Below are 14,635 nucleotides of genomic sequence, written 5' to 3'. Positions count from 1 at the left end.
ATTCCCATAGACACACTCCTAAATCCTGTTCCCAGAAGAGTTGAAGCTGTTATAGCTGCAAAGGGTGGGCCAACTCAATACTGAATCCTACCGACTAAGACTGGGATGCCATTAAAGTTCATGTGTGTGTAAAGGCAGGTGTCCCAATACTTTTGGTAATATAGTGTATTTCCCAGGATCAAACTACATAAAATATTTTTTATATATATATTTTTTCTCAATTTTAATTATTGCCCTGGAGCTTATTAAATGGTCATAAAAACTATTTTGACAAAATGTTTACATTTGACAGAACTCATGATGCAGTGTAGGATCTACTCACCAAACAAGACAAGGCCTGAGTTAGTAGGTTGTTGCGAAGCTTAGATCCTTTCTGTAGGATGCTCACATTCGCAGCTCCGATTTTGGCATAGAAGTCTTTGCAACCAATGGAGCCATTTATACTATTTATATACATAGAGGAACTGCAGGAACAAAAAATGATGGAATCAGAAAAACACCAGAAACAAACATACCTATGTACCTTTTTATAGCATGACATATCTACTGTAAATGTATTCTTAGATAACACATTCATACTGGTGGAGAAGAAATACGGGATATTAGCCCAGAGTCAGCAAGCTCCAATGGAATGCTACTTGGCTGCTATGGGTTACAACATTTGAAGCATAATTAAAGCCCCTTTTTTATCTCTTTATAGAGCTGTATCTCCACACTATGAATTGTGATTGATTCTTGCTTGGAAATTAAAGTGATACTAAAGGATCGTTTTTTCCCCACATTAGATAACCCCCTTGGAGAAGCGCTCTCCCTCGGGGGTTACCTTGCACGCGCACTCCCGAGTCCAGCATTCCATGTCCATAGAGGCTGAATGCAGGACTCGGCCCCGCCTCCCCATGCCCGCGTCATTGGATTTGGGAGCCAATGGCCACGCAGAAATCAGTTTATCCAATCAAGAACCAGGAACCTGTGGAGAGATGGAAGGCGGGGATGTGCTGACGGAAATTAGGGTAAGTAAAATGGGGAGGGGCGGGCTAATGTATAGGATGCATTAAGGTGAAAAAACACAAGCCTTTACAACCCCTTTAAAATATGCTTCTCGTGTTCACACTACAGAGCTCTGTGCTAGCAGAGCTGAGTATTAGCCACACCCTAAAGGCATTTAAAAAGACTCCCGGACATTCAATAAAATGAGAGGAAAAGCGATTTAACCACAAACTGCGTAGAAGGTTCTTTACGGTAAGGGTGGTAAGCTTGTGTAATTCTCTTCCACAAGCTGTAGAGCATATACAATTTAAAAAAATTATTAGATAGGCACCTAAGCAACCACAACATAAAGGGATATACAATGTAATATTGACATAAAAGTGCACACACACAGGTTGGACTTGATGGGTGTCTTTTTTCAACCTTACCAACTATGTAACACCCCTCCTCATGCAGACTTGAATTGCAGAAAAGTGGAGAGGACATGTATGACCAGGTTTGTTTACATTACAGAGTGCACTGGGTCTAAATCTGGTGTCTGCTAGATTGTAGATTACATTTAGGCTAGGTGCACATTTCTGTGACCACAGAATGCGCCCAAAATTGCACGCATTCCTGACTGCAAGATCACATTTAGACTAGGTTCAGATCTCTGCGACTGGGGAATGCGCCAAATTCCACTTATTCTGACCCGTAGAGAAATGCACTGAACTTTAGCAGACACAGGAGGATGCCTATAGTGCCCTAGCATTGATGCCATTAGTCCCCCAGCATTGGCGGTGCGGTGCAATACAACACAAAATGGTCGGAAGCCTCTTTCTCTACGTTTCTCATGGGTAGGGCAGCTCATTGAAATGAATGAGCTACTCTATCCGCAATGTGCACATGCAAGGGGGCAAGCACATTTGTGAACCAGAGCTTAAGCGCAACTTCTGTAAATGGAAACAGAATGTAGGACTATAAAAATGGAGATTGTTACTAAAATGGATTCCTGACATTATCTCTATTTTTATGACTTCAACTGGACTTTAACTCTTGGTATTCACTTAATATATTTATTATTTATTTCCACACATAAAGTTCTGAACTAACTTTAGAAACAGGAACACTTCTGTAGGATACTGATCCAGATCTGTTGGGTAGCCATTCTTGGTCACTTGCCTAGATAGACAGGTCAGCTAATAGGAAAAAAAAAAAGACTGATTAAAATGATCTACAAGATTTTGGCAATATTGAATTAAGCTCATCATATACAGTGCTTCTACTAATCAATGTTAAGGTCCCTATACATGCAGATTGTCCACAGTCACATTAGTCCTTCTCTGCTGAGAATCAATCTCTAAATGAAAAACCAGAGGCCTCTACAGCAGGCAGAAGGGGAGTGGGAGAGGGGAGTAGTCACTTTTGTGATCATTTAGTGGTGTCTATAAATTTGCGCTTAACGTGGAAGTAAACTCCCCTATCATTTTCAGCCAAGGAAGCTGCCATCTGTGCATCTGTTTGATCTACATCTGCCATGATGCTGCACATGTGATCAGTTATGACACCATTCATTGGATGGTTTGACAGTTTGGTTGAGAGCACAACCAATGGGAGTGTTACATTTCCTGCACGTGCCGAAAACTGTTGTATCGATGAGCTTACTTCTGCTTTAAACCATCGAGCCCCGTAAAAATTTTTTTTTTTAACAGAGCAGTTAGGGTGAGACAAGTATACATGAGAAAAGAAGTATACAGCTCCCGTTAAAACGGCGTTCCACCCAAAAATGGAACTTCCGCTTATCGGAATCCTCCCCCCCCCCCCGGTGTCACATTTGGCACCTTTCAGGGGGGGAATGGAGACCAGATACCTGTATAATCCAGGTATTTTCTCCCACTTCTGGGCATAGATAGCAGCAGTATCCATATTCCATATCCTGCGCCTCCTCTGCCCCCCCCCCCCCCGCTGTCTTCTGGGAGACACACAGGTCCCAGAAGACAGCAGGGACCAGTGGGATTGCACAGCGCGAGTCGCGCATGCATAGTGAGGAACCAGGCTGTGAAGCCACAAGGCTTCACTTCCTGTTTCCCTTACTGAAGATGGCGGTGCCTCCACCCGAGAGCTGAGGGACAGATCAGCTTCGGGTGCCGACATCACAGACACTCTGGACAGGTAAGTGTCCATATATTAAAAGTCAGCAGCTGCAGTATTTGTAGCTGCTGACTTTAAAAAAAAAAAAATTGGCAGAACTCGCTTTAATGATGAGAAATGTAATTAAGAAATATTCATACACAATTTTATAATTTCCTGTAAATAAAAAGGGAAAACATTTAATTTTTTTTTTTAAGTCCTGAGCATAATAAATTTAATATATTGCACAATAACATTATACCACCCCTTTAAATAGCTTCCCCGCTATAGCAGTGTGAAATGTACAGCTCACCTGAGCTTCACTAAGTGCAGCATTTTGTGTCTTCATAGCTTTGGCCAGGGTCTTTAGCTGGTTGTTATCTATTTTGCTGGGGGTACTGCAAGTAAAACCTTGTAGGACAGATGCAGAAATCCTAAAAGGAGGGAGTAACATGTATGGTTAATTACAGCTTGCATTTAAAGGGAAACTATAATGGTTTTGAGTTGATTCTGTTTTACTTTTTTTATGTTTATGTTATGACACAGTTTTACATCTGTTTTTTGTGATGTATATACATTCTTTATTTAATTCAAGATAAAGGATTCCCAGAGCACAATGGATTAGCTAAGAGAAAGATGACTCCTTTTAGGCACAATTTATATGTATTAAACATTTGCTTGAGCTGTTCAACAAGAGACAATTCACGCCTCAGATTCACACATTAGTGTGTCTACATTTATCTTAAAGAGACACTTTCACCTTGCCCAAGCAGGGGAACACAGGCAAGGTGGCTATAAGAGGTCCATAGGGGGGGCCTCTTTAAAATGATTGTAAGGGTTCGTTTAAAAAAAAAAAAACGAACAAACATACTTACCTCCACTGTGCAACTCATTTTGCACAGAGTGGCCCCCGAACCTGCTGTTTTGGGGTCAGTCAGCAGCTCTTGCGGCTCCTCCCCACATCAGATAACCGCCTGGGAAAAGCGCTCTCCCGGGGAGCTACCTTGCGGGCACGCTCCCGAGTCCAGCTTTCAGCGTTCTTAGATGCCGAATGCAGGAATCGCCCCCACCCTCCTGTGCCTGCATCATTGAATTTGATTGACAGGAGTGGCAGGCAATGGCTGTGCTGCTATCGATCTATCCAATGAAGAGCCGAGAACCCCGGGCAGAGAGACAGCGTATCCCCATGGGTCAAGTTCCAGGGCTCAGATAAGTAAAACGGGGGAGCTGGGGGGCCATTCACTGCCAGGTGTTTTTTTACCTTAATGCATAAGGATGCATTAAGGCGAAAAAACCCATTGGTTTACAACCCCTTTAAACTATTTATTGCTAGAAATCACAGCGTTTTCTATTAAAGAAAATCATTGAAAATTAAGAAAAAAATTTTTTCAAACTTTTTAATTACATATTAGTTTCTGTTAAAAAAAAAGTTTCTGTTAAATATTACGCATAAGCTGCAAATATAGACAGGGAAGTTACGACTAATTATAAAATAGTGCTCACTAAAAATAAACAGAAGGCACTCTTAACCACTTCCCACCCGGCCAATGTATATATACGGCCGGGTGGGAGCCGCCTGCTCCTGATAGGACGTTCAGGAACGTTCAGGAGCGGCGCGATCCCGATGTGCTCGTGTCACCCGGACACGGCACATCTCAGATCGGCAGGAGGGCTCTGTGATTGGCCCTCCTGATCACATGACGGCCGTGTCCAATCACGGCCGTCATGTGATGTAAACAAACAGCCGGTTGCTAGGCAATCGGCTCTCCTCTCCTCACACGGAAATCACCGCTGAGAAGAGGAGAGCAGAACGCTGCAGCCGGCTGATGATCAGTGAGTATGGGCTGCTTTTCACAGCTTTTTACTCACTGATCATCAGTGTAGTGTAAACACACAACACACCACACAGTGAAAACACAGTCCCCACATATGTCCCCAAAACACACATGTCCCCAAAACATACATGTCCCCAAATAATAAAAACACATGTCCCTAATAATAAAAACATGTCCCCCACATATGTCCCACTAAAATCACATGTCCCAATGATTATCTGCACACATATGTACGTGATCACCTGCACACATATGTACATGATCATTTGCGTACATATGTCCGTGATCACACAAACCAATTATTATACACTTAACGGAATTTTTTTTACCAAAAACATGTAGCAGAATACATTTTGGCTTAAATTTATGACAAAATTTGATTTTATTGGATTTCTTTTCAAATAGAAAAAAGAAAATATTGTTTTTTTCCCAAATTTCTGCTTTTTTTGCGCTTATATCGCAAAAAAAAAAAAACGGAGTCGTGAATAAATAACACCAAAATAAAGCTCTATTTGTGCGAACAAAATGATAACAATTTCATTTGGGTACAGTGTAGCATGACCGCGCAATTGTCACTGAAAGCGCTAGAGCGCTGAAAGCTGAAAATTGGGCTGGGAAGGAAGGGGGTGAAAGTGCCCTGTATTGAAGTGGTTAAAGTCCCAGTCCAAAAAGTGTCCCTCCAAAGGATTTATAACATTCCCAAGTCAAAAATGGGTCAAACAACTCCAGAGATGTCCCCTCCAAACAAGTTTCTTTGTGATGTTTCCCTTCCATCTGTGAGAAATGGTGAAAGAAAAAATATTATAGTACGTTTTCTTTCGAGATTTTTCACAGACGGGAGGGAAACATCACACAGAAACTTCTTGGGAGGGGACATCTCTGGAGTTGTTTGACCCATTTTGGACTTGGGAATGTTATAAATCCTTTGGAAGGACACTTTTTGGACAGGGAATTTAAGAGTACATTCTGTTTATTTTTATTTATTTTTTTATCTATTTTTATAAAATTGTATATTACAGTTTTTTTTTGGATCAATTAATTATATGTATTAAAAGTCTATATTTAAAAAAAATATATATTGAAAGCGTTAAACTTGTTCTAAACTTACATCCATGATCTTCTCCATTATAAACTTATACAGTAATTGTAAATGTAAATTTCTTCTTTGGAAAACATACAATATGACATCTGTATACAGACGTGCCACTTTACAGAATGTTGGGGTAAAATACTCACTGTGTGTAGTTGGTTGTAGTAGTGAGCAAGTCATTAAAAAACATGGCAGCCTGGCAAAAGAATTGTGTAAATTTAGACAGATATAGTATTTGACAGGAGTTCTAAAGCTTTCTCACGTTATCCAAAAAAAAAAAAAAAAAGTCTCATACACACGAACGGATTGTTGGCCAACAAAACCGTGTAATTTTGTCCGAAGGGCGTTGGCCCAAACTTTTCTTGCATACACACAGCCACACAAATGTTGGGCAACAATCATGAATGTAGTGACGTACAACGTGGTTTTTCAGCTCTTTAACACCAACCACCCTGCTAATTTTGTGTTAGGAGAAGTTTGGTGAGTGTTGATTCGCACTTTTCATTTTAAGCTTTTCAGTTCGTTTCTGAACGGCCGTTCATCAACCAGACATGTTGCGGAATCGGAGGAGATAACGTGTTATTTATTATTAGCCTTGTAGTTATTGCTTTGACATTATTTTTTTGGTTGAATAATGATTTGGTATATTTTCTATATTTTTGGATGCATAGAATGCACTTTTTGGTTGAGTTCTATTGGCAGATAGCATGTCTAATTTTATTTGGTTTCTTTTTTTAATGCACAATAAAAAAATTGTGTAGAATAATACTTGGCAAAGTGTTTTACTTCAAATGACAGTTTGGGAGTAGCAGTTACATTTAAAAAAATACAATGTAAAATTGACAAGGGACACCAACATAGTTGTATCTTTAGGGCCGGTTCACACTGCGGGCGATGCGAGGCGACACGACTCGCCTCGCCGCTATCTTACAAGTCGCCCCCGTTCTGTACAATGGAACCGTTCTGAGAGGAGCGACTCGAGTCGCTCCGACTCAGAAAAAAGGTTCCTGTACTACTTTCGGGCGACCTCGGGGCGACTTGCATTGACTTCTATACAGAAGTCATCTGCAAGTTGCCGCTGAGGTCGCGGCAGGTCGCGGCGAGGCAAGTCGGTGTCACCTCGCATCGCCTGCAGTGTGAACCGGCCCTTAATCTTAAAAACTACAGGATAATGGTGTTGTGGTAACTTGCCCAAATAAAAAAATAAATAAAAAAGCATAATAATATTATTCTTGATATCACTAGAAAAAAAAAAGCCTTTTGAATATTTGTTTGCAATAACTCCATCAGTATCACCAGCAAAGCAGCTTCATTATTATCCCATTAAATAAGAAGAGAATTGTGCGCTGCATTTCGAGATTTCATAATTTGCCAAGTCACGAATGTTAATTCTCCATTACGAATGCTAGTTTACAAGACCGACCACTTCTGCTTCTGAGCATGTGTGTTTGTACTTTGGACTTTTGTCCGATGGACTTGTGTACACATGCTCGGAAAATACGACAACACACGTTTGTCCGTGGAAAATATTAAAACCTGCCATCCAACATTTGTCCGCGGAAAATCCGACAACAATTGTCCAATGGAGCATACACACAGTCGGATTTACTGCCAACAGCCTGTCATCGAACATTGTCTGTCGGAAAGTCTGATCGTGTGTACGAGACTAAAAAGTTTAGTCTGGCGTTCTACTCTATACTAATAAAATGGTTTGATAATGCTGACTGTGCCCTACAGACTTATCCGAAGTGTGAATTTTAGGAAAAGGACTGCTTTTCAAAAGTTTGGTAGGAATTCCCATCGTACCTGGTTGGGGGTCCATGGACTGCTGTTGACGTCTTGCAAAACTGGCTTAGTATCAGATTTATAAATCAGTTTGGAACTCGGGATGAAAGAAACCAAATTTCCAGGAACATTTTTCACAATGCTTGATGGACTGGAATCTGCAGCAATAATCTAGGAAGAAGACGGAAGAGGATTGTGACCACACAGTATCTATTGCACGTAAACCTTTTAAGTCTTTGGGCTTGATGAAGCTACACAACTTTTTTTTGGACTTTTTTTTTTAATAACTCGTTTTTTATTACATTTTAAGGTACATTAAAGAAAGGAAGGATGTGAGAGCAGAACAAATCATCAGCAGAGTTCAGGAGACAATATAAGAAATCTCAATTCTCTGAAACACGACAGTATTGGTCATTGTCCATCCTCCAACAAATTTTCTGCAATACTAGATTTACTACAGAGGCTGCTAGGGGTTCCATGATAAGTGCACATTATCCAGCCATCTGATGGTGCCTATCCAGTTCCAGGGCCAACGTCGCTTGACAGAGACATGACACCAATGATATTTTAAAGAGGAAGTAAAGCCAAACTAAAAAAAATATTAATAATAGACCCTGCAAGGCAAATTTATGTTCGTTACATTCACTGACAGACAAATTTGAAAAGAAATTCAAATACCTATATGTTAATAGTTAGTAATAGATATTATTAGTTAGTTCTTATTTTAGATTTTCAAATTGTTGGGTTTTAACATTTTGGGATTTTCATTCTTTTGAATTTTCGTTGTTATTTTCGGATTTTTCAAATCTCTGAACTTGGGATTTTCGTTCTTTCAAATTTTCGTATTAAGAGAAATTCATTAAATGGGATTTAGTTAATTTGAATATTTTCAAATGAACGAATTTGTTAAATTTCGTCGAAAAATTAATTTGGAATGAAACGAATTGCACATGTCTAACTAATATAAGAAGCATTCTTCCTCTCACTGAATGTAGATGAAAGAATAGAGTATATTGGAAGGATACCCTTCTCCCAATGACTACTAATGTAAGGGGACACCTATCAACTTACCACCATTTTAAAGGGCCAACTCTCCCACTGACTACCAAAGTAAGGATAACTCCAAATAAAATACTTTTTTTATTGTTTCTACAACACTGGGACTATTGCAATACCATTCTGAATCAAATAAACATACCAGTCATCCTATAAAAGTGTATTCCATTTACTGCATATTGTTTTAGTAAAAGACAATTATTTTAGTAATATAGATTGTCTATTATATCAACATGGTTACAAACATAAGGTTGATACACAATAATCAAAATTCAGTTGGTTCAGCAGGGACCAGCCTATCCTCAATCTGTGTGTGGTCCTCCTTGTTTGACAGAAGTCAATCAGGAGATCAACTTTTTATTTTATATATAATATTGTATATACAGTATTATTAAGTAGTGCCTTATTGACCCATTTGCAGGAAAGGCGTGTCTTGCTAGTGATTTTCCTACCTGTTTAACAAATGCATTTTGCAGGGCTGGCGGTGCACTAGTTAGCTGGCTAGCAAACTGAGGATCCTTCACAGCATTTACAACATTCTTCGGGTCCAGGGCCAGTAGATTCTGACTCGACAATCCACTCACCAAACTGCCAAGGTTTGTCAAGTTTGTAATCTGAGGGCAAAGGCAATAAACATTGTTTAAAGATAGAGATATACTTTCTAACCACTTAAGGACCGAGCCTCTTTCTGAAACATTATATTTTTTTTCTAACACCCTAGAGAATAAAATGGCGGTCATTGCAATACTTACTGTCACACCGTATTTGCGCGGCGGTCTTACAAGCGCACTTTTTTTGGAAAGAATACAATTTTTTGAATTAAGAAATAAGACAACAGTAAAGTTAGCCCAATTTTTTTTTTATATTGTGAAAGATAATGTTACACCGAGTAAATTGATGCCCAACATATCACGCTTCAAAATTGCGCCCGCTCGCTTTTACCCTTAAAAATCCCCATAGGCGACGTTTAAAAAATTCTACAGGTTGCATGTTTTGAGTTACCCCTATTTTTTAGACGCTATAACTTTTTCGCAATCCAATCAATATACTCTTATTGTAATTTTTTTTTAACCAAAAATATGTAGAAGAATACATATTGGGCTAAACTGAGGAAAAAAATTGGGATATTTATATAACACAAAAAATAAAAACCTCAGAGGTGATCAAATACCACCAAAAGAAAGCTCTATTTGTGGGAAAAAAATATCAAAATTAATTTGGGTACAACATGGCATAACCGCACAATTCTAATTCAAAGTGTGACAGCGCTGAAAGCTGAAAATTGGCCTGGGCAGGAAGGGGGTCAAAATGCCCTGTATGGAAGTGGTTAAAAATAACAAAAAAAAAGACTTTAATATCAATTGAAGGAGTGCCGTTGGGGGGAGCAAAAAAAGTGACTCAACTGCCTATTCTACCACCCCCTCGCTGCAAGTGTAAACTAGGCCATATTGTGGCAGCACATGTTGGTACTATAAGCATAAATAGGAAGTATTGCATTTAGTGATTTTTTTTACTCACTGTGTAGTTTGACTTCAAGAGTTTATTCATGATAGACTTGGTTTGGCCTTTGTTCCAGCCGCTGACACTGGCCAGTGAAGACACGCTGGATTGCAAGTCTTTATCGGTTATTTTGTCAATTTGTAATGGAGACAGACCAACGGCTGACTGGCCCAGATCAGTAATTGCGTTAGATGAGAAGTTGGTCAGTTGGCTGACCAGAGACATGGCCATCTGTGGAAAAATACAAATTTTGAACGATGCAAAAATGCATAAAGCTAACACCTGTCTTTATTATCAGACTAATAACAGAGGGGTTTAGCCAGACCTAGATGGAGGCTTGTATACTGTAAGCTTCAGCTATTGATCTATGTAAATCCTGGCCTTTTTACAACATTGAAAGTAAGGTGAAAGAGGAAAAATTAGAAAAAAGGATAAATCTTGGTGATCAGCTGGACATACCTGGTGGGTTCAGCAAAGTTCTGATGCTGAAGTTGAACCACATTAAAGCCAGCGAGAGCCAGATCTTTAAAATGAGTAATAGCCGCTTTCTAGGCTAATAGGCACAGTAGGCTAGGCACTGCCCCAGGGGGGGGGGGGGGGGGCATATACCAAGGCAAATAAAAATCTTTGAAATAATTCCATTTGGCAAGGAGAAACATTAAACGTTCTTTCAAATAACATGCCTGGGGTTGCTCCTAATCTGCTTGTAAAGTGATGATGTATACAAGCTACTACAGAAAACTTGACATTTTCAAAACTAACTGAGCCATTGTTGTGGGGAAGAGGAACTTATCCTCTTCCACATAGGGAAAAAGTTCTTTACCCAGGGAGGACTCCCTGGCAAGGTACCTCCCTTATACTGAGGGCATGTGCCTCAGTATGGCTGAGGAGGACGCTCATCATCTCCTTTCCTGGCCTGCCAGGCTGTATGTCAACAAAATGTTCTGGTATTGATTTTCTTTGAGTGGAGCTTCCCCTTTTAATCCATACATTTCTGGTATACATTTTTGGGGGCCTCATGCCATTTTTGTTTTTTTATACTACCCAGCACCTTTGTTTATATTCACCTGTCTTCTAAAAGCCCTTTGCTGACAGTTGAATTAGCTGGGTGGGGATAACAAGCTGGTTAATAACAGCAATCCCTAACAACCAGCCTGAGTGTGAAGCTTTCACATTTAGCAATGGCAGTAATCCATTACCACTCCATTAGATTAATTGAAGGGCTTGTGTGACATCAAGGGTCTTTTAGTCCCCTAATGTTTCATTAAAGAGAACCTATCACCAAAAAAGTCCCCTATGTGATGAAAAAAAAGTTCAGTAAAAAAAAAATGTAAAAAATTAAAGGCACTTAACCTCCTCCCCCACAAATTCAATTTTTGATCCTCCCCACTGCCTCATACATGCACATACGAAAGTAAATGCATGCGTAATTGGCACCTATGTATGAAAGCGTTGATTGTTCTACACATGGTACATATTGCCACGCAAGCTAGAGTGAGATCAATAATGCTAAGCCCATCAGGAAATGTTGAATGTAAGCTTGTTGTCGGAAAGTCCGACCAGGTGTATGCTCCATAGAACATTTGCTGTCAGACTTTCTGGACAAATGTTTGATAGCAGGTTCTCAAATTTTAGGCCAACAAAACTTTGTTGTCGGAAAGTCCAATCGTGTGTACACAAGTCCGTTGCACAAAAGTTCACGCTTGCTCGGAATCAAGAAGAAGAGCCGCACTGGCTATTGAACTTCCCTTTTCTCGGCTTGTTGTATGTCTTGTATGTCACAGCGTTCCCACGTTCGGAATTGTTGGCCAACATTTGTGTGACCGTGTTTATGCAAGACAAGTTTGAGCCAACATCCTTCCAATAAAAATCCACGGTTTTGTTGGTAGAAAGTCCAATCATGTATACGGGGCATACATGCATGACCTATAGTGGCTGTCTATGACGAAAACATAGCCTCAGAGTGTTAGATATGTCATTAAATACAAATTATATTGGCTTAAAGCACATCATTACCTGCAGCTGCTCAGTGGTGGGGTTGAAAGGTGCCTGCCCTGGAGAAGTGGTGAAACATTGCTTGTTGATTTTGTTTGTAAGCGCTAAAGAGTCATCTACAGTCAGGTTCTTGAGAGAAGATGGCTTCAGGGAACAGAGGAATACTGCAGGGAGGCTGGAAAAATAGGAACAGAAAACACTTTTATCATTGACTTGGTTTCTTCCAATCTATTATAACTTACATATACGGTAGCAAGGTGGCACTGCTGCACTTGCGCATGCATGCGCACTGCCATCAACCGGTTCCTGCTGTGATTATACACAGCAGGAGCTGATCTGCAGGTACCACAGACTTTAGGTGCGCCAGCACCCGCTTATCATCCACCACAGAGGCAGAACGCCGCAGTATGCCTATGTAAACAAGACAGATCACTGTTCTGACAGGAGGGAAGGCATGGATCCTGTGTCTCTGCAAAGCAGGGACTAGGATCCATGTCTTCCCCTGGTAAAAGTACCTCCCACATAGTAAAATACTGGCTAGGAACACAGTTAACCCTTTGATCGACCCTGATGTTTAACCCTTTCCCAGCCAGTCTCAGTACAGTGACAATGCATATTTTTAGCACCCCAAAAAGTGTCAAAAGTGTCAGTTAGTGTCTGACTGTTCACTGCAATTCTGCAGTCCCAATATAAGCCGCTGATTGCCGCCATTACTAGTAAAAAATAAAAATATTCCTTAGTTTGTACATTCTATAACGTTTGTGCAAACCAATCATTATACGCTTATTGGGATTTTTTTTTACAAAAAATATGTAGCAGAATACACATTGGCCTAGAAATTACATTTTTTTCATTTTTTTTTATTGGATATGTTTTATAGCAGGAAGTAAAAAATATAGTTTTTTTTTCAAAACTGTCTTTTTTTGTTTTGTTTATAGCACAAACAATAAAATTGCAGAGGTGATCAAATACCACCATAAGAAAGCTCTATTTGGGGGGGGGGGCGGAGGACATACATTTTATTTGGGTACAACATTGCCTGACCGCGCAGTTGTCAGTTAAAGTAACGCAAAAAATGGCCTGGTCGGGAAAGGGGATAAATCTTCTGGAGGTCAAAAGGAACAGCATAGAGTTGCCTAGGGTGTAAAACAGCTTGGAATTACTTTCACTTCTTGCACTCTTACTGCTGTTGTTATGTAACCTGCAGTAAAAAATTGGCAGTTTTTGTGCCCTCTGTATGAATTTATGAAATACATATTACCGTACATACATGTATGACATACAGCCTACATATTTGTCTTGGTGCAGCAATGTTCCCTTCTTCTTCAAAGTGTTCGCCTAGATCAGTGGTTCACAACCTGGGGGTCGACTGGTGATTTGCCAGGTCACCGAATCCTGGGCTGTTCCTGAAGCCCGCACCGCTCTCCCAGCCTTTTTGTGGCCACCCAACAGGGCTGTCCCTGGAGCCCTTGGCCACCCACTCAGCTTTTTTGCAGCCACCCTCAGGTGTCTGGACAGTAGATGGAAGGGGCACATGTGCTAGGACCAATCCCCCTGCAGTGCAGCCAGAGAGAGAAAGAGGAGGAGAAGCTGGCAACACTGCAGGGGGAGGCAGAAGAGGATTGGTGTCTGCAAATAGACAATGCAGCCAGACCTCCTGCTCAGCAGGTGCCCAGGCCCCCTTGTTGAACTGATGGGACCCAGGTCCAGTACAGGAGGGCTGGCTGCACTACCTTATCAGTGGCCCTGGTAACTACACAGGAGACCAGAGGAAGTGGCTAGGCTTACTTTCTTATAGAGGTATACACAGAATCCCTTTTCAAGATGCAAAATTTGTATGTGAGCCCACTGGCATGATCTTGGAATGACAATGGCAAGATGGATCAATTTATAAGTTGCATGCATCAATGTTTTTTTGTGTTGGGTGGTGGCAGATGTACTTTAGGATACTGAGAGTTAATATATGGTTCAGTCAATTACCTGGAGAGATTGAAATTTGCGTTGGATGTCAGAAGTGACGTATAATAAACTGATGTGCTCTGAGAGAATTTCAGCGTACTTGCCAGTGCAACACAGGATGCATCGTTGGCAAAAATTTGCAGCTGCAAAGAAAAGAGTCAACAATATACCAAATTAATTTATAGATTCCATTACACAAATTCATAGTTAATTCTACATTCACCTTAAACTAGTTGTAAACTCTTACATACACCCAGGGAAGTGACTGGCCTCAGGTGCTACACAGTCACAGAGATTAAACAAATCCTCCTACATACAG

The 14,635-nt window shown here is 40.4% G+C and overlaps 1 protein-coding gene across 1 annotated transcript in view; it reads right to left on the bottom strand.

Annotated features, from left to right (window-relative positions):
* The window catches only part of LOC143924890 (uncharacterized), a 65,082-nt gene that overhangs the window by 17,102 nt on the left and 33,345 nt on the right, over window positions 1-14,635 (bottom strand). Inside the window, exons 15-23 of the mRNA XM_077449398.1 lie at window positions 14,338-14,459; window positions 12,379-12,532; window positions 10,381-10,593; window positions 9,315-9,476; window positions 7,828-7,977; window positions 6,168-6,217; window positions 3,410-3,530; window positions 2,080-2,165; window positions 323-464 (exon numbers count right to left, since the gene is read on the bottom strand). Of these exons, the coding sequence (XP_077305524.1) occupies window positions 323-464; window positions 2,080-2,165; window positions 3,410-3,530; window positions 6,168-6,217; window positions 7,828-7,977; window positions 9,315-9,476; window positions 10,381-10,593; window positions 12,379-12,532; window positions 14,338-14,459 (1,200 nt within the window). The remainder of the gene's footprint in view (window positions 1-322; window positions 465-2,079; window positions 2,166-3,409; window positions 3,531-6,167; window positions 6,218-7,827; window positions 7,978-9,314; window positions 9,477-10,380; window positions 10,594-12,378; window positions 12,533-14,337; window positions 14,460-14,635) is intronic.

This window comes from Lithobates pipiens, unplaced genomic scaffold, assembly GCF_037356315.1.
Source record: "Lithobates pipiens isolate NorthernLeopardFrog02 unplaced genomic scaffold, aLitPip1_a1.2 Scaffold_22, whole genome shotgun sequence".
NCBI classification, from domain to species: Eukaryota; Metazoa; Chordata; class Amphibia; order Anura; family Ranidae; genus Lithobates; species Lithobates pipiens.
This window is presented reverse-complemented; position numbering and strand designations above follow the sequence as displayed.